A 20,448-nucleotide genomic window follows, 5' to 3' on the forward strand; every position below is an offset into this window, starting at 1 on the left:
AACTCTGTGGACAGTGCAGGGTAATGTGTCCCATGAACTCTGTGGACAGTGCAGGGTAATGTGTCCCATGAACTCTGTGGACAGTGCAGGGTAATGAGTCCCATGAACTCTGTGGACAGTGCAGGGTAATGTGTCCCATGAAATCTGTGGACAGTGCAGGGTAATGTGTCCCATGAACTCTGTAGACAGTGCAGGGTAATGTGTCCCATGAACTCTGTGGACAGTGCAGGGTAATGTGTCCCATGAACTCTGTGGACAGTGCAGGGTAATGAGTCCCATGAAATCTGTGGACAGTGCAGGGTAATGTGTCCCATGAACTCTGTGGACAGTGCAGGGTAATGTGTCCCATGAACTCTGTAGACAGTGCAGGGTAATGTGTCCCATGAACTCTGTGGACAGTGTAGGGTAATCTGTCCCATGAACTCTGTAGACAGTGCAGGGTAATGTGTCCGATGAACTCTCTAGTTAATAGTGCAACACCTGTAACACTCCCACACTAATTCAATTTAACATCGAGACAGCTTGGGCTTCATTTCTTTATTCATTTTTTCTTCATTACTCTGTTTTTTTTTTGGATATACTATAGAGGCTTGTATAAGAGCGAACACACAGAACGTACAACAAGTGGAGCAGGAGAGAAAAAGGGGGAGGGGGGGGAGAGGGAAGGAAAAAAAACAGTGTGGAACAGAGACATGAGGAAATCTGCAGGAGGGAGAGGGATAGGGTGGGGTACACGGGGGAAACAAGATGGACACTCCAGGGACTTTCAGGAAGAAAAGCAGGGAAGGTATGTTTTGGGGTGTACTCGCGTGGGTAGACAAGATCGATGTATGTATATATATATATATATATATATATATATATATATATATATATATATATATATATATATATATATATATATATATATATATATATATATATATATATATATATATATATATATATATTTCATCATTGAATTAAATATTTAATGCTATGTTTTTTTTTTAACAATTTCCCAGTCCTGACAGTGGAGGATACGCTGCGACAATGTTTGATTTGTCCTATTTTGTCAAGTGTCGCTCTGAGTAATTTCGAGTCTGTTTGTATGTTTGTGACAAAAATTTTGTCCACAGTTTTGAAGCAATTGTTCTGAATCTTTTTTTGTGTATGTAGATGAACGGCCATGGACAGCAATACACATTTTTTTTGTCACGATCCGGATGTGGATCTGAATCCAATAATATTTTTGATGATCCTTTAACTTTGGAAGATAAGATGAATTAAAATTGATGAATTTAAGTTCTATCCAGCAGACAAATTTCTTATTTGTCTGTTTATGTACTTGGGTGTGGGTGTGGGTGTGTGTATGTGTGTGTGTGTGCGTGCGTGTGTATGTATGTATGGATATATACAGGGTGTCCCAAAAAAATATACAACTTTTCATCTGCAAAGAGGATGGTCATAACATATATATTTTTTAAAGATGTATGGCTGGATAGAAAGCTGAAAGATTGAAGTTTATTGTGCCAATGTCAAAATAGCCACCAAATTTAAATTTTGGTATAAAATCGTCGTTTTCTTTTAGACCACATGTTCGACGTAGGCTCCACGTTGTCCGATCACTGCCTGCAAACACGTTGTCATGTTCTCCATCACTTTGGGAAACGTTTCCTGAGGAATGTTCTGGATTTCTCGGTGGATGTTTTCCTTCATACGATCAAGAGTCTGAGGCCAAGGGTTTCCATAGATCCTGTCCTTGAGATACCCCCACAAGAAGAAGTCTGGAGGAGTAAGGTCAGGGGAATACGGTGGCCACTCAACGTCTTCGTAGAGTGAGATAAAGCGGCCCTCAAAATGTTGGTTGAGAAAACTCCTTGTGTCCCTGGCTGTATGGGGCGGTGCCCCATCCTGCTGGAACCACTGGGTTCTCATCTGGATCAGGTTGTTTCTCCTATGGGTGTGAGTACGTAGCTCAGGCAGATAGAATTCCTGAATCATTTCGCGATAGTTCCTCTAGTTTACCGTGCAAGTTCATCCCTGGTCATCTTCAAAGAAGTATGGACCAATTATCCCATACCAACCAACTGCCACCCACATGGTGACTTTGAGAACAGATCGAGGCACCAGTTCAGTTGATGCATTACCAGGATTTTCAGTTCCCCAGTCCCGAAAGTTTTGCTTGTTTACCTCCTGGACAAGTGAGCATGGCATTCGTCCGTCATGTGAAGTTTTTTGAGGAAGTCTGCATCTTCCTCCAACTTTCCTGAGAACCAATTTGTAAAGTGTAGTCATTTGCGTTTCTGTTGATCAGTAAGCACCGTTTCCGCTTGACTTTTGTATGGAAAGGCATGAATGTCTTGGCGAAGGATCCTCTGAACGGTGCTCTTATGAATGTTTGTCTCGGCAGAAAGTCGTCAAATCGATTTTTTTGGACTCTGAACAACCGCCTGTCTCACCATTTCCACATTTTCTTCACTACGACCTGTCCTCTTCCGACCACTGTGACCCTTGTGAAGGTCAAAGATGGTTCCCATATTGGTAAACTTTGCGATGGTGCACTTTATTGTCCGAAAGTTTGGTGCATGGCGCAAGTGGATACCGAAATGTCTCGAGTAAAGACGTTGCACCTGTATGACACTTTTCGTCTGGTGCCAAAGTTCAACAATTTTTGTCCGTTGTTGTACGGTCAGTCTTGGTAGTTTTCTGGCGCTTGCTTGGTATCAAAATAAACTTCAGGGTCTCGACAACAAGAAATGAAGCATTAGTGATAAAATTACTGCTTTTTTAGGATCAAACGAAGCATGTTAAAAGTTGTATATTTTTTTGGGACACCATATATATGTTTATATAGATATACATATATTTGTATGAATGTATATGTATATATATATATATATATATATATATATATATATATATATATATATATATATATATAAATGTATGTATGTATATATATATATATATATATATATATATATATATATATATATATATATATATATATATGATTGTATGTATATATATACTATATGTATGTATATGTAGATGTATGTATAATATATATATATATATATATATATATATATATAGATACATATACATACATATACATACATATACATACATATATATATATATATATATATATATATATATATATATATATATATATGTACATACATACATATATGAGGCCCCGCGAGGAGGAGTGATGTAAGCGACATCTTTTAATGATATGATGATGATAGGCTCGGATGATAGGGTAAGGGTTAAAATAGTGCTATATGGCATTAACTCCAAAATGGCCGATGTGTCCCTTACATCACTCCTCCTCGCGGCGCCTCATATATATGCTCTGTGTTTCCCTCCCTCTTTCCTATTGTAAATAAATAATTGTTAAATGTTCCAGTTCGTTGTCTGTGCTTTCTTTCATCGACCCAGTTTTGTTCGGGCTTGAGAATTAGGGAGGCCGATTGTGCCGTAAATTGTTATTTGGGCCGGCGTGGCTTTGCTAATTCCCGCTCGGTTAGGCCGGATCTAAGTCGGTAACAGTGACTCAGTTCGGACAAAGCCGGCCGAGGGTGTGGCTTCCCCGGTAGCTAGACCGCGCGAATAATTTGGTAAATTGGAATCAGACAAAAAGACCCAAACCACGTGGTCAAAATATTGGCGGCCACGGTCCATTAAGCGAGCCGTCGACTTCGGAGTTATCCGGAGTGACGACCTTCAATTCCGTTGTTCGGTGGGAGATGACCCAACTGCTCCATCTCGCGGTCATCTTCCCTACCGAACCCCGGCACCACAACAATATATATGTATGTATTTATATATTTTTTTCCAACAGAAGATTGTATTGGGGAAACGAAATGATTCATTCTGTTTCACAAAGTGTCACTCTGTGAGTGATTTTCCATTTGTTTGTCTGTGAGCAGGATATCTCAGAAGGTTATGCATGGATTTGGATGAAATTTGGTCGATAAGTTCGGTGTGTGACAAGGATGAATTGGTTAGATTTTGTTTAGGATCTGGATCCAGATACAAGAATTTTAAGTGTTTCTTCACCATTGAGAGAGGAGACCAAAAACGATGTATGTCAAGATATCTCAAAACTTTTGCGGTCTGGTTTTATGACAAAACTTGGTGGATGAGTTGGGTCGGTGATGAAGGCCCGGTCACACCTTGACGTTTTAGCCAACGTATGCCGATTTTTGAATTTTTTGTCTAAAACGCTGGCACACGTTGAATACGTTATGGGTAAGTTTTGATAACATTGAGAGCACGCTGAAAAACACTGCCATACGTCGTTGTACGTTGGCTTTAAACGTTGTACTTTTTGGTTGTCCTCAAATTTTTGCATGCTTGAAATTTCACGACGTATGCCGGCATATGACTCACACGTTCCGCTACGCTGGCCACAAGTTGTATGCACGGTCTGCGATCGTTGACAGACGTCAACACATGCTACTTGTAAGTTAATCATAAGTTGAGACACGCCGAGGTAATGTTTAGCGTACCCGGAACTTATTTCTAACCTATGATTAACATGTTGTTGGCACGTTACGCGATCGTTGCCACACGTCGACAGACGTTACTTTTAAGTTACTCATAGGCTGAAAGACGTCGGTATAATGGATCGTCCTTGCGTCAGCGTCCACGGCCACGGCCAGGACACTTATTTGCAGCATTCTTCAAACTTTTCTTCGGCATGACGAGGATGTTCACACATCGATGTCTAGCTTGGCTATAATTCCAATTGTCCATCGGCAGCGTCTATTTAAAATAGTCGAGTTTGAGCGTTTTAACACGTTCAGAAGAAACGCTTCAAATTTCCAAACCCCAGCGTCAAAAAACAAAGGCGAGTGACAGCAATTTAAATCGTTCATTGTAAATGACCGTTTTTACAGCCATTTTTCCCTGCTGTGCAGGGGTTTGGCTTTTTCTTGAGGCAATGTTTTATGGCCGGATGCCCTTCCTGACGCCAACCCTGGTCGCCTCTTACGACACACAGGGATATGGTACACCTATTCTAACCGGGGCATACACCGGGACCATTACACTGGCACTCATTTCGCCGACCTCGGAAGGATGACAGGCTGAGTCAACCTCCTGGTGTTAATTCAGCAGCCAACAGGGCTTGAACTCAGGACCCTGGGATCCCAAGCCGCCACCCTAACCACTAAGCCAACACCAGGCTTTTAAATCGTTCATTGTAAACAATGAAAATAGCTGAGTGGTACCGTTTAAAAGTCGTTGAGTGTAAAAAAATCAAATTGTTGAGCGCAAGCGTCTACTTTCAATAGTGGAGATGCAGCCATTTAAATCGTTGAGTGGCAGCCTATGAATAGCAAACCCTACGTCACCGGCAAAGAAAAACTGCCGCACGATATGGATAAGTTAGGCTATCGTTGGGCATAGTTTGTGAACGCCGGCTTCACGATAATTATTCGTTGGTATATCGTATCTATAAGTAATCAAAGCGCTCTATGCACATTATTAATTCATTGTTACTTATTAGTTCATTACTGATACTGTTACTGCTGACATGGACATCGACTCAAAAAGGACTCGAAAACACTGTTGGGTTCCCCTTTTATGAGCAGCATTTTTATATACCAATTCCCAAAATCGCTGGGAACACGTCTTTATATGGCAGTTGTAAGCTAGAAACACGTTAATTTTTTTTTTTGTCGACCGGAAGACGTCATGGGAATACGTCTACATACGTCGATGTGTGTTGGGACAACGTAAAGAATTGGTTCAAAGCACGTCAAACATAAGTCAGAAATAAGTTTCGCGTAAAAAAGACATTACCGCGACGTGTTTCGACTTATGAGTAGCTTATAAGTAGCCTTTGTGGACGTGTGTAAGCGTCCATATATCGTGTGTACAACTTATCCCCATCGCATGCGGAACGTGTGTCATACGCCGAGTACGTCGTAAAATTTTGAACATGTTTAAAATTTCTTGACGTACTCTACTTACTAAGACGTACGATAGCGTACTTTAGCGTTGTACTCACGTATACCAAACTTACTCATACCGTATTTGACGTGCCCCAACGTTTTAGACACATTTTTCTTAGGTCGGCATACGCTGGCAAGATCGCCAAGGTGTGACCGCGATGTTGACACTTCCATTTCTACGGCAGTTATGATTCGAATCGTTGTGCGTCAGCTTTTTAATAGGCTACGTCACGACATCGTCGGCGATGCGTGCAACGCGCTATGCCTAAGTTAGACTATCGTTGGGCATCGGTTGTGTAGGTCGACAACAGGTTCAGCATTCGTTGGTATAAGTTATCTATAACACAACGAAACGTTCTGTGTCCGTTACTAATGCGTTATACATAATACCAAGTCACTATGAATACGTCCGAATCTTTAAAAAAAAAACATCAAAAGTTCAACGTAAGCCAGCGTTTTACATACATTTTAATACGTTGCCATCGCTGGCTAAAACGTCAAGGTGTGACCGGGCCTTGAGGACAAATTGATTCGATTTTGTTGAACATCCAGATCCGGATACTAGAATTTTTTATTGTTTCTTTACCATTGAGAGATGGAGTCAAACATGATATCTCAAGCAGTTATGGATAGATTATGACAAAACTCAGTGGATGAGGAGTTGGGTAGGTGTCGAGAACAAGCTAATTAGATATTGGTTGAGGTCTGCATGCAGGTCCGCCCTATCAAAACGTTAACTGTTCAGCTAGGTGGAGATATGCGCTCTTCCCATTGCTGTTCTAGTTTATCAAGCAGCTGTTGTACATATTATCGTTAAAATGAGATATATGTTTTATTTTTAACCACTCATTTACACCTACCTTCAGTGGTGATTTCAGAGTTACCTTGGATATATTTAGAGATCACATCAGTCTTGGTAAAAACACACGATGAGCATACAAGCATTTGACGTTACCTGATGGACTAATACTTATTTAATTGACGTAATTATTCCCCCGTTGTTGTGAGGTCAGCAGGGGAACATTTTAAGTTGAAGTCTTTCACGAACTGGCTGGCTAGGCTGCCATTCGATTGAAAGTAGCAGCATTATGTAAATTGTTTTACGATGCCGGCAATAACTTGCTTACTTTTCACAAAAGACACCTTGGAATCTTTAACGACTACCAATGACGAGTGCTGACAGACGAGTCCTCCAGCTTAAAATCTTCACTGCAATGGACGGTGATGCATTGATGCCTCGCCCTGCATGCGGAACACTGGAGCGTCAGTTATAATTGGGTCGAGATTCAAACCTGGGCTCGACAGTTCAGAGGTGAGGGTGCATACCTCGATGCTATCCCGCCAGCTTACGTGAATCTATCTGAGATCTCTCTGCTATTGAAGGCTCTCAAATATTTCTCTCACCTGGGTTAAACATCTGAGCCACACTGTTGACAGTGAGACATCATGCAACCTGCCCAATATTTCTACCATCTACTTTTCTAGTACCTGCTTGGCCTTGCGTGCAACTCCATTCAGTACCATATTGCACTATCCTACAATTTACTTAAAAATGTGTGATTTAGCATTTAATGTCTTTATCGCTACATCAGCCTCAAACTGTCGCAGGGAGCTTGGACCATGGCACATCCTTCATCTGTCGGCATATGAACATTTTAACTTCTTCTCTGAAATAATGTTAACATTTTCACAAACCTTGCTAGACACTATCTTATGGTGATCATTATCATGTTTGTTATCACCATCCACCAAATACCATTGTAAATCGGTCCAATGACGGGGTCAAAAAGGTCATCAAACAATCTTTTTTTGCAATTACTTCAATGCGGAATGAGATTTCGATCAAACATGGTAATTAAATTCGTGTTTATAGCACACTGAATGCGCGTCAAGCACATCCTCAAAATCCCATAATAAGTCGGTCATATTTCGGTCAGAAAAATCAAGGTCAACCGATATGCCTCAAATTCAGATAGCAAGGCCGAAATGAGGTTACAATGGACCACCACTCAAAAGGGGCAGTGTGCAATGGTCACATGGATTTACAAAAGTATATCTTAACACTGTACAGAGTGATTCGGTTGATTTTGGGGAGGCCTCTGCGCACATATTTGATGCAGGATACCTGAAGTGTTAGAGTTGTTTTCCATTTCACAAGGGACATTGAGAATGTTCTATGAAAGATACTCAATAGTCCATGTCGTGCCAACGTTTTGTATTTTCAGATGAATACACTCGCCCGCCTCCCTCCCCCTCCAAAGGTTTCACCTTTTGATGCCACCTGAGCATATTTCATGATTCTTTCAAATCAATCTTAATATATACATGTACAGTGGGGAGAACAAGTATTTGATACACTGCCGATTTTGCAGGTTTTCCCACTTACAAAGGACGTAGAGGTCTGTACTTTTTATCATAGGTACACTTCAACTGTGAAAGACGGAATCTAAAATAAAAAATCTTGAAAATCACATTGTATGATTTTTAAATAATTAATTTGCATTTTATTGCATGAAATAAGTATTTGATACATCAGAAATACAGAACTTAATATTTGGTGCAGAAACCTTTGTTTGCAATTACAGAGATCAGTCCTTTCCTGTAGTTCTTAACCAGGTTTGCACAGACTGCAGCAGGGATTTTGGCCCATTCCTCCATACAGATCTTCTCCAGATCCTTCAGGTTTCGGGGCTGTCGGTGGGCAACACAGACTTTCAGTTCCCTCCAAAGATTTTCTATTGGGTTCAGCTCTGTAGACTGGCGAGGCCACTCCAGGACCTTGATATGCTTCCAACGGAGCCACTCTTGAGTTGCCCTGGCTGTGTGTTTCGGGTCGTTGTCATGCTGGAAGACCAAGCCACGCCCCATCGAAAATGCTCTTGTTGAGGGAAGGAGGATGTTGGCCAAGATTTCGTGATACATGGCCCCATTCATCCTCCCCTCAATACGGTGCAGTCGACCTGTCCCCTTTGCAGAAAAGCATCCCCAAATAATGATGTTTCCACCTCCATGCTTCACGGTTGGGATGGTGTTCTTGGGGTTGTACTCATCCTTCTTCTTCCTCCAAACACGGCGAGTGGAGTTTAAACCAAAAAGCTCTATTTTGGTCTCATCAGACCACATGACCTTCTCCCATTCCTCCTCTGGATCATCCAGATGGTCATTGGCAAACCTCAGACAGGCCTGGACATGCGCTGGCTTGAGCAGAGGGACCTTGCGTGCACTGCAGGATTTTAATCCATGACGGTGTAGTGTGTTACTAATGGTTAATTTTGATACTGTGGTCCCAGCTCTCTTCAGGTCATTGACCAGGTCCTGCCGTGTAGTTCTGGGCTGATCCCTCACCTTTCTCATGATCATTGAGGCTCCACGAGGTGAGATCTTGCATGGAGCCCCAGACCGAGGGAGATTGACTGTTATCTTGAACTTCTTCCATTTTCTAATATTTGCGCCAACAGTTGTTGCCTTCTCACCAAGCTGCTTGCCTATTGTCCTGCAGCCCATCCCAGCCTTGTGCAAGTCTACAATTTTGTCCCTGATGTCCTTTGACAGCTCTCTGGTCTTGCCCATTGTGGAGAGGTTGGAGTCTGATTGATTGAGTGTGGACAGCTGTCTTTTTTTTGCAGATAACGAGTTCAAACAGGTGCAGTTAATACAGGTAATGAGTGGAGAATGGGAGGGCTTCTTAAAGACAAAACTAACAGGTCTGTGAGAGCCGGAATTCTAACTGGTTGGTCGGTGATCAAATACTTATTTCATGCAATAAAATGCAAATTAATTATTTAAAAATCATACAATGTGATTTTCAGGATTTTTGTTTTAGATTCTGTCTTTCACAGTTGAAGTGTACCAATGATAAAAATTACAGACCTCTACGTGCTTTGTAAGTGGGAAAACCTGCAAAATCGGCAGTGTATCAAATACTTGTTCTCCCCACTGTGTATATATATATATATATATATATATATATATATATATATATATATATATATGTATATATGTATATATGTATATATATATATATGTATATATGTATATATGTATATATATATATATGTATATATGTGTATATATATATATATGTGTATATATATATATATGTATATATGTGTATATATATATATATATGTATATGTGTATATATATATATATATGTATATATGTGTATATATATATATATATGTATATATGTATATATGTGTATATATATGTATATATGTATATATGTGTATGTGTATATGTATATGTATATATGTATATATGTATATATATATATATATGTATATATATATATATATGTATGTATATATATGTATGTATATGTATATATGTATATATGTATATATATATATATATATATATATATATATATATATGTATGTATATGTATGTATATATATGTATGTATATGTATGTATGTATATATATATATATAGTCTTCACAAAGTACTCCAAAGTGAAAAAAAAAAAACTAAAAAAAAATACAGATAAAATGTGAATAAGTTTGATTAACAGAGAAAATCAGATGATTCCCAGTTACATCAGTATTCAAACCCTTTATCTAATGAATCCAAAATAACTTCAGAAGCAAATTATTTGTTTTATTTGAACGATTAGAAAACAAGTGTAATATGTTTCACCTGTATGTAATCAGTGGTTTAACTTAAATATTAATCTCCTCCACTTATCCAAAGAGTTTTAAGGTGCAACTCACTTGGTCAACCAACAAGGAAAACATGAAGACCAAGGATATTTCCAAAGAAGTCAGACATAAAGTGATGGAGAAGCACTGTTCAGGAGAGGGTTATCAAAACATTTCAGTCACTCATTCCTTTGAGTACGGTGAGATCCATCATTAAGAAGAGGAAGATGTATCCTACCATCCAGACTCTACACAGATCAGGTCGCCCATCCAAACTCAACAGCCGGGCAAACAGGAAGCTGGTTCAAGATGTCACTGTAAATAAAACAATGACTTTGAAAGATCTGAAAGGTTCCATGTCCAAGATGAGGTCAGTGTTCATCAATCAACAATATCCTGTTCCCTTGACAAAGCTGGCCTCTATGGACAGGTGGCAAGAAAGAAGCTCTTACTGAAAATGATGCATCTAAAAGCTTGTATAGAGTTTGTGGAAGAAAAAAAAAACATCATAATTATACTGCAGGTATGGGGAGAAATGTTTTGTGGCCAGACGAGACAAAAATTGAACTTCTTGGGCTAAATTCAAAGTGTTACGTCTGGCACAAGCAAAACGTGGCATCTTCCTGGGGGATGGCCAGATGAAGACCCCTGGAGTACTGGCGGAAAGTGGATGCAGCGATACACTGCTCTGGCACATGCTCACATACCTGACCTGACATAACAAGCCTAACGCTGCATATCACCCAGTCAACACCATTCCAACAGTCAAGCATGGTGGTGGCAGCATGATGTAATGGGGCTGCTTTTCATCACCAGGGACTGGCAAGCTTGTCAGGATCCAAGGTAAAATGGATGGTACAAAGTACAGGAGAATCCTTGATGAAAGTCCCCGTCAAAGTCCTGACTTGAACCTAATTGAACATTTATGTTGAGACTTGAAGATTGCAGTCCATCGATGATCCCCCATCAAACTTAGAAGAACTCGAACAATTTTCACATGAAGAATGGATGAAGATTTCACCATCTCACTGTACAAAGCTGATAGAGACCTACCCACAAAGAATCGTAGCAGTCATTGCTGAAAAAGGTACTTCCACCAAGTACTGACGTAAGCGGCTGAATACTTTTACAACCAGTGCATTTTGATTTGTACGTCTTTTTTGCAGGTATTCCTAACATGTTACCTCCTTCAATTATTACAGTGTTTCGTTTGATCGCTCCAGTTATGAATAAGAAATCTCATTTAGAAAAATTGTTTCTACATAATTTGTCATTCATCAAAGTGTGGCATTTTTGGGTGGGGCTGAATACTTTTAAAGGCCACTGTGTGTACAGTATCTTCAAGAAGTATTCATACCCCTTGACTTCTGTCACATTTTGTTGTGTTGCAGCATGAACTTAAAATTGATTAAATTTTAATTTTTTGTCACTGATTGACAGAAAATATCCCATAATGAAAAAGTGAAAACATGTTTTCAGGAATTTCTACAAACTAATTGAAAGTGACACAGAGAAATATCTAATTTGCATAAGCCATCGGCCCCCTGAGTCAATATGTTGTCGAAGCTCCTTTGGCAGTGATTTCAGTTTTGAGTCTTCTTGGATATGTCTGTATCATCTTTGCACATCTGGATGTGGGGATTTTTCTCTCATTCTTTCTTGCACATTTGCTTCACTTTTGCCAAGTTGGATGGGGAGCGTCGGTGAACAGCAATCTTCAGGTCTTTCCACAGATTCTCAATTGGATTCAAGTCTGGGCTTTGGCTGGGCCACTCGAGAACTTTCATATTCTTGTTCTGAAGCCATTCCAGTGTTGATTTGTCTGTATGCTTGGGGTCATTGTCCTGTTGGAACATAAATCTTCACTGCAGTCTCGGGTCTTTTGCACTCTGAAGCAGGTTCTCCTCAAGGATTTGCCTGGATTTGGCTCCATTCATTGTTCCCTCTATCCTTGCAACTCTCCAAGTCCCTGCCACTGAAAAGCATCACGAGAGTATGATGCTGCTACCACCATGCTTTACAGTAGGGATGATGTTAGATTAGTGATGAGTTGTGCTCGGTATTTGCCAGACGTAGCGCTTTGCATTCAGGCCAAAGGATTCAATTTTCATCTCATCAGACCACAAAATGTTTTGCCTCATTCTCTCAGCGTCTTTCACGTGCCTTTTTGTAAACTTCAGGCATGCTGTCAAGTGTCTTTTTATCAGGAGTGGCTTCTGTCTGGCCACTGTCCTATTAAACCTTGATTTGTGAAGTGCTGCAGAGATTGTTGTCCTTCTGGCAGGTTCTCCCATCTCAGCCAATGAACTCTGTGGTTCAGTTAAAGTGGTCATTCGGTTCTTGGTCACCTCCCTGACCAAGGTTCTTCTTGCCCAGTTGCTCAGTTTGGTCAGACGGCCTGCTCTCGTAACAGTTCAGGTCATTTCCATATTCTTTCCATTTCCTAATGTTGGAGCTCCCTGTGCTCCTCGGAACTTTCAACACTCTCAAAATTGTTTTATACCCTTCCCCAGATCTATGCCTCCTTGCTATTCTATCTCAGACAGTTCTACAGACAGTCCCTTGGACTTCAGGGTTGAGTTTCTGCTCTGACTTGCACTGTCAACTGTGGGACCTTGTATAGAAAGGTATGTTTCTTTCTAAATGATGTTCAATCAATTAAATTTGCCACAGGTAGACTCCAATCAAGTTATATTTATATATATATATATATATATATATATATATATATATATATATATATATATATATATATATATATATATATATATGAGCTAACACAATGTATAACAAGGGAAGCAGGAGATGGGAGGGGCTGGAGAGGAAAGCACATAACAGTGGGGAACGGAGACATTTGGAGATCTGTGGAAGGGAGGGATGAAGCTCTGAAGTGGGAACAACAGGTTAAATCCGGACACAGGGCACAACCCAGCACAGCATTGGAATGTGGGAGGGTCACATCACTCTGCTTAACCATTCCACGGTGCATCCATGAATGCATGCATTATCATAAACTACTGATACATCACATCTCCCCTCCCCCCCCCCACCTTTTTAAAATATGTTAACAAATCAAGATGCTCAGGAGGCTTACAGACACGAGCTGATCTTCTAAGGGCTAGTGGAGGGCTGTCCTTGCAACTGCTGTGGGCTTCTCAATCAGGGGAACAGGGTCAGGAAGGTGTTGAGGTACATTGATGGGTGAAAAGCTTTCATGAGGAAACACCTCAGGTTCAAACACAGGTGGTGTTAATACAGGAGTGGGTGACAAAGGTACCCAGCGGGTTCAATATTTGGCTCCCCATGACGTAACCTGAGTTGATCAACATGTTTACGTATGCATCGACCATCACACAACTTCACAAGAAACATCATTTCACCAATGTTGTCGATAATGATGCCAGATAACCACTTGGTTCCACAACTGGAGTTTAACACGTATACAGGATCATTGATCTGGAAGTTGCGGTATACAGACGTTCGGTCGTGATTATGTTTCTGTTGATACTTGTTATTCTCGACCTGGACCGTTACGTCCGGGTGCACTAATGATAACCGTGTTGTTAATTCACGACCCATCAGAACCTTGGCAAGTGAGCGACCGGTGGTTTGATGTGGTCTGCTGCGGTAGTTGAGCAACACACGAGGTCGACGAGATTGAATGGAGCCTTCCTTGACGCGGCTTAGACCATTCTTGATGATGTATACAGCACGTTCGGCTTGACCGTTACCTGGCAGGTTTTTAGTGGGCAGATGTGTAGCGCTTAATGCCATTCATTTTGCAAAAGTTCTGAAACTCTGAACTCGTAGATGACGACCCATTGTCTGATACAATGGAGTTTGGAATACCATGTTGTGTGAACATGGTACGTAGAGCTTCAATTGTTACAGCAGAGGATGAGGATGGCACCACAAGAGCTTCAATCCATTTGGAGTGGACATCAATTACAATAAGGAAAAGCTTCCCTTGAAATGGACCAGCATGGTCGATGTGTAGTCTGGACCATGGTTTTGATGGCCATGACCACATGGCCAATGGAGACTGTGGCGGTGTCTTGGCATGGGCTTGACAAGTGTAACAATGGCACGCACTGGACTCGATGTCACTGTCCAAACCAGGCTACCAAACATGGGCTCGGGCAATAAGCTTCAGGGTGACTCTGCCTGGATGAGCATTGTGCAGTTCACTGATAATTTTCCCCATGGAGTTTATGTGGAATTATCACTCAGCTACCCAAAAGCAGGAAGTCTGCACAATAGAGAGCCCATCCTTCCATATGAGGTACGGTTTTCTTCCCTTCCGGTAGAGATGCCCAATCACCTGATACAACGCAGCGCTAATTTGTGACAAATCTGACTTTTTGGTGGTACAAGGAATCTGCATAGTGGTTACGGGCACCTTATCGTGAATGACGTTCGCCATGAGATGAATGATATCACCAGATTGTGGAGGTTCTGGGATGGTTACGGGAAGCGACAAGCGACTGAGTGCGTCAGCACACAGTGGTGGATCTCGAGGAGGGGTTGGGGAGGGTTGCAACCCCCCCTTCAGCTGCTGAGTACCCTTCACTCAACCCCTCCTTCCATCAACCATCCCTGAGGGATGAAGACTGGATGTTGAATTTGATTTGAAAACATCATGAATTAAGCTGAGGTGGCATCAAAACGTGAAAACTTTTGAGGGAGGGGGGGGGATGAAAACTTTTGCAGGCCACTGTAACACCACAAGTGTGAAAATTGTATTTCATGAAACCTGAAAAAATACAGTTCACTTCTTTAAGGAAAAAGCTCGAGTAAACACTCACCTTTCCAATGCAATAATACAATCAACATCATCATTGTACCATCATGGAACTTTGGTGTATGCATGCATGTATGTATTATGTATGTATGTATAACCAAAACATCAGGAATTACATTTTTCATGAATTAAAATGAGTACATGACCTTTTGGGGAAACTGAAGCTATAATTAAATTGTAAAGATATATGTGCACACAAGATAATTGAATTTGAAACAAATTAAATAATGCAACTATCCCAGAAAATTGTTATATGAGCTGAAAGATAATATTTACGGTATGAATGGGAACCTGTTGTGGACAGGTACGTGAACTCGTACAAGTAATTAAATAAATAAATAGCTTATCAAAGTATTTTTTTATGTGGTATAGGATCATATTTTCAATAAATCCCAATGCCTCCTCGAGATGTTTTGCAAAGCAAGTCTCTCGGACATCAAACATCAGGCAGGTATCTGATATAAGACCGGTTGATGTTTTAATGTAAAGTTAAAGAAATGTATAAGTAAATAGATTCCAAACAAGAGGGTGGCCAACGACAAAGCAAAATATACTTGCAAAATCCATAATCGGTGATTATAATTTGATTTGAAAAATTAATTTTAGAACTTCTTGTGTGACAGTTTGGCTGCTGGGAAGCTATAATTTTGTTGGGGCACAACTATGCCACTGATGCAGTGCCCCTATACCAGTACACTGGAACTCATTTCACCAACCTCAGAAGGATGACAGGCTGAGTCAACCCCATCTGGTGTTCGTTCAGTAGCCGACGGGGCTCAAACTCAGGACTCCAGCAGGATCGTAAGATCCCAAACCAGCCACCCTAACCAATAAGCCAACACCAGGCTATTTTTGAACAAATGAAGTTTTACAGGAATTCATTCCGCTGTTTCACAGCCATATGAGAAGGTCTCGATCATATCCTCTGTACCACAGGATATATTTGGAAAGAATAGTGGGAATCGAGGATACAAAAATTTCAGGGGATATTGCAGAGCAACATCTTTCATAGAAAGGAGAGGTCACATCAACAACCATTTTGGGGTGGGACGAGATTTCAAACTACACACGAGGGGCATCATCTCCCAATATCTTCCTTGCACATGGTCCACTTAATGTTTGGTTCATTCGATTTTCTAGGTCGGCATATCGTTCGACAGTCACTTGAAAACAAAAGTTTGTGCCGATCATCCTTTGTGAAGTGTCTCTCACTATGGTTTCCATAATGCTCAATTAAAAATATCAGTCGTGCATATTTGGTATATACTAATGCTCAGGATATTTACACTTGTGAAAATGTTATTTACAATTGTGAAAAAAAAGATCTTTCAAAGATGGTCCCTTATGTCCAAACTGACAAATCTAACAATGTGTGCCGAGCAAGCCATCATCCTCACGATTGGAACACGAGATCACATCAAATATTTTTGGCCAAGAGAAAAGCAACTATATATATATATATATATATATATATATATATATATATATGTACCTAATGGGGTATGCTTTCACATTGTAAGCGATAATGAACCGTGCTTCGTATGTCGGTACATAATACATTGCAGCAGTTGCAGCATGACCTCCCATTGTCCCCATTGTCCCCATTGTCTCGGGTCACTCACCTGAAGGCTACACTTATTTGTGGATCCTTTAATTTATGGATGCTTTCCAATGGTTACGCGATTTATTGTTTTCCCGGTGTATCGGCTTCGATGTCCATCAGCAAGCAAAATTACTTTGCTTCCCCCATTGTCTATTGTTGCGCACCTGCATTTATTTTTGTCATTTATTTATTTTCATTTATGGACCCTTTCCAATGGTTCTGTGATTTTTTTTTTTCTCCCAGTGTATTGGCTTCGATATCCGTCAGTCCAAAATTATCGTGCTTCCCCATTGTCTCGAGTTGCTCATCTGCATCTTTTTTTCATCGATTTATTTTAATTAATTTATATTTTCATTTATGAATGCTTTCCTACAATTCTGTGATTTTTTTTTTTTCCAGTGTATCGGCTTCGATGTCGATTGGCGCACAACATTTCAGCTTTCTACATCACCCGGAAGGTACCGATCTTTAATATCAGTCAGTGAGTCAGTCAATCAGTCAGTGGTTAGAATGATATATATATATATATATATATATATATATATATATATATATATATATTTTTTTTTTTTTCTTGTGTATAGTTCTGATTTCAAGGTATTCGCAGGTGTATCAAAAATCATGAGTTTTGATGAGTTGCTGCTTCCTAAGAAAAATAAATAAATCTTACGGAGGAAGGATTCATTGTAATAAATGAATACAAGTAAAATGATCGGCACTCGCATCGAAAATGATCGTTTTGAGATCAATGAAGCTGTCCATATTTTTTGCTTTACTTTGTTATTGCGATCGATCGACGATGCACAGAACAGTCACGAAAAATAAATCTGTAAATTTTTAGATGATATTTTTCTTGTCACATAATAATGTGATCGCTTTGAACGTCATTAAATCCGAAAGTCTTCAAACTCGTAATCTTGATACGGTGGCTACGCATATGGCTTGGTGGACAAAAGCATTTCATTCGTCAACATTTCCCCCAAAAATATATTGGTTTATCAAAGGCAAGAAAGCTGTTATAACAGCAAGGTGATGAGTTGAAACAAAAGTTTTTAGTAAACCAACTTTTAGCGTCCCTTTTACTAAAGGATCTTGAGTTGCGTTGTTATGAAGCTCCGTGCGTTGAAACCACTTTTTGGGGTGAAGCGACGTGCGCGACAATGCCTGCAATCTTGCCACAACACAAATAAGTCATCACAAAATGTGCGCAAACAGGTTGGTCATATAACCTTGTGGACAGTTGTGAATATGAGGCTTGGGCGAGTGGTGCCAACTGGATTTGTGTGCGTTTTAGTATTTTGTTGTCGAAATTTTATGTCTCGACGTGGATTTGTTTGACTGCATAACACGTGAAATGATGACTTTCAAAATGTATTTGCGAAATCGATGCCTATTCTCACTGGGATCCAACAGATATTTGACGATGATCTGAATTATATCTACAGTTTATATTATACACTTGGGAAGGCAACGGCAAATCATGCAGTATAACCTTTGCCTAGAGACTACTTCAGCAGCACGTACACTCTACGGTACACTGATGATGATGATGATGATGATACACGTAGCTAAATGAGGCCACATGACGACTGCCTCAATGTGTGAGGATATTCTGTTAATTGCATAAAGGAGAAGATGCGACGACATAGAGTAAAGAAAAACAGTGCACCTGTCCGTTCTTCCACAGATCGGCCCACATGCTGGTTCCATCCCCTCCGCGCATCAGGACATGGTACGTGAAGAAGTAGATTCCTGATATGGGACTACTGAACTTTCCTGAGTTTGGGTTGTAATGGTTGCCCAGGTTCGTAACCACGTCATCAAATTTAAGGACCTCATTGCCCTCGTGAGGATTATGAAGTCCTGCGTAAAAAGCCACTTTTGGCGGAATTTTATAGGTGGAGACCCCGACTACGCTCGTGCTTGCGTCGGTTACTAAACCACCGGAGTGTCCTGGTGGACCCGGAAGGCCAGGATCTCCTTTCTCTCCAGCAGGACCCCGGGGACCGGGGGGTCCAGGCTCGCCTACTGGACCCCTAGGTCCTAGTCTGCTGAGGCGGCTAACTTCCCCACGGTGTGCCGTGAGCACAGTCGGTGGTGTGAGGGCACCCGCGTCTCCACTCGTGCCATCCTGGCGTGACGTGTATGGGTCGCACACCATGCGACACGTGCCGAGCATCTCGTGTGTCACTGCCGTGTTCTTGGAGTACACGAGCACGGGAATGGCGATGAGTAATATGAGGACCATGACGATTCCCACGGTGGCTGTAACGAGCCACTTTCGGCGGAGATTCACAAACACGGGACGCGATTCAGATCGCTTTGTCGAGTTTGCCCCATCCTTGCCCTGCGACACACACCGACCACACCGATGGAAAACATCAGAGAAAATGGAAGGAACATCAGGTGTCTGCGGTACAAGGATGACTTGAGAAGAGCTGAAGGCAAGCCACATTAGGAAAAACACAAAAGGAAAGAGAGCATAACATATATTGTAGAGAAGAGAGGAGGTGAAACAATGGAGCCAATAGTGTTGATACAGACCAAATATATTCACTTGAAATACAAGTTTATTTTTAGTAATGATCTGTGACTCACGGAGGAGTTTGCACACATATTACATGCATTAGAAAGGACAGCGGAAGACTGAGCAGTGTACTTTAGCTTGAATTTCAAGGCTAGAAGAAAGCTGATGGATAAATAACCTCAGTTAGATGTGATTGAACTTGGTGTTGAAGCTTCATGAGCTCATTGTTTGGCTGAGAATGCTAAACACCCTCAAAGCAACTGTTGGTGTGCAATAGATACACTTAATATTTAATTGCCCTCAGCCAACTAAGGTGGACGGAGGTGATGTTTTAACCTCTGTCTGTTAGGTCAGGTGAGCGGGATATCTCAAAAAAATTGCGGACAAATTCGGATGAAATTTGGAAAGACAGGTTGGGTGTGCGACCAAGACGAAATTATTTGATTTTGGTGTCGATCCAGATCCAGATCCAGATCCGAAAACAACAATGTTTTAATTTTCAAATGATTCCTCACCATTGAGAGATGGGACCAAAACGACACACACACACACACACACACACACACACACACACACACACACACACACACACACACACACACACACACACACACACACACACACACACACACACACCATATATAATCTTGATATTTTATAAAGTTATGGATGCATTATGACAAGCCTTGGTGGATATGCCAGGTGTTGACTTAATGGTTAGGGTGGTGGGCTTTGGATTTTGGATTCGAGGATCCTGAGTTCAAATCCAACTCAGCTGTTGAGTTCATACCAGGTGGGGTTGACTCGACCTGTCATCCTTCCGATGTCGGCAAAATGAGTGCCAGCATGCTGGTATCCTGCGTCGGAGTGGCGACCCGTCCAGGATTGTGCCCAATAGCCAAGGAGACTGCTTAGGCAGCACCA

The 20,448-nt window shown here is 40.9% G+C and overlaps 1 protein-coding gene across 2 annotated transcripts in view; it reads right to left on the reverse strand.

Annotated features, from left to right (window-relative positions):
- The window catches only part of LOC147029322 (C1q-related factor-like), a 97,701-nt gene that overhangs the window by 73,619 nt on the left and 3,634 nt on the right, over nt 1-20,448 (reverse strand). For both annotated transcript variants that reach the window (XM_085872290.1, XM_085872291.1), the window contains exon 2: nt 18,667-19,344. In XM_085872290.1, the coding sequence (XP_085728416.1) occupies nt 18,667-19,344 (678 nt within the window). The remainder of the gene's footprint in view (nt 1-18,666; nt 19,345-20,448) is intronic.

This window comes from Eptatretus burgeri, chromosome 3 (genome assembly GCF_056783735.1).
Source record: "Eptatretus burgeri isolate ZD-2024b chromosome 3, Ebu_testis_v1, whole genome shotgun sequence".
NCBI lineage: Eukaryota > Metazoa > Chordata > Myxini > Myxiniformes > Myxinidae > Eptatretus > Eptatretus burgeri.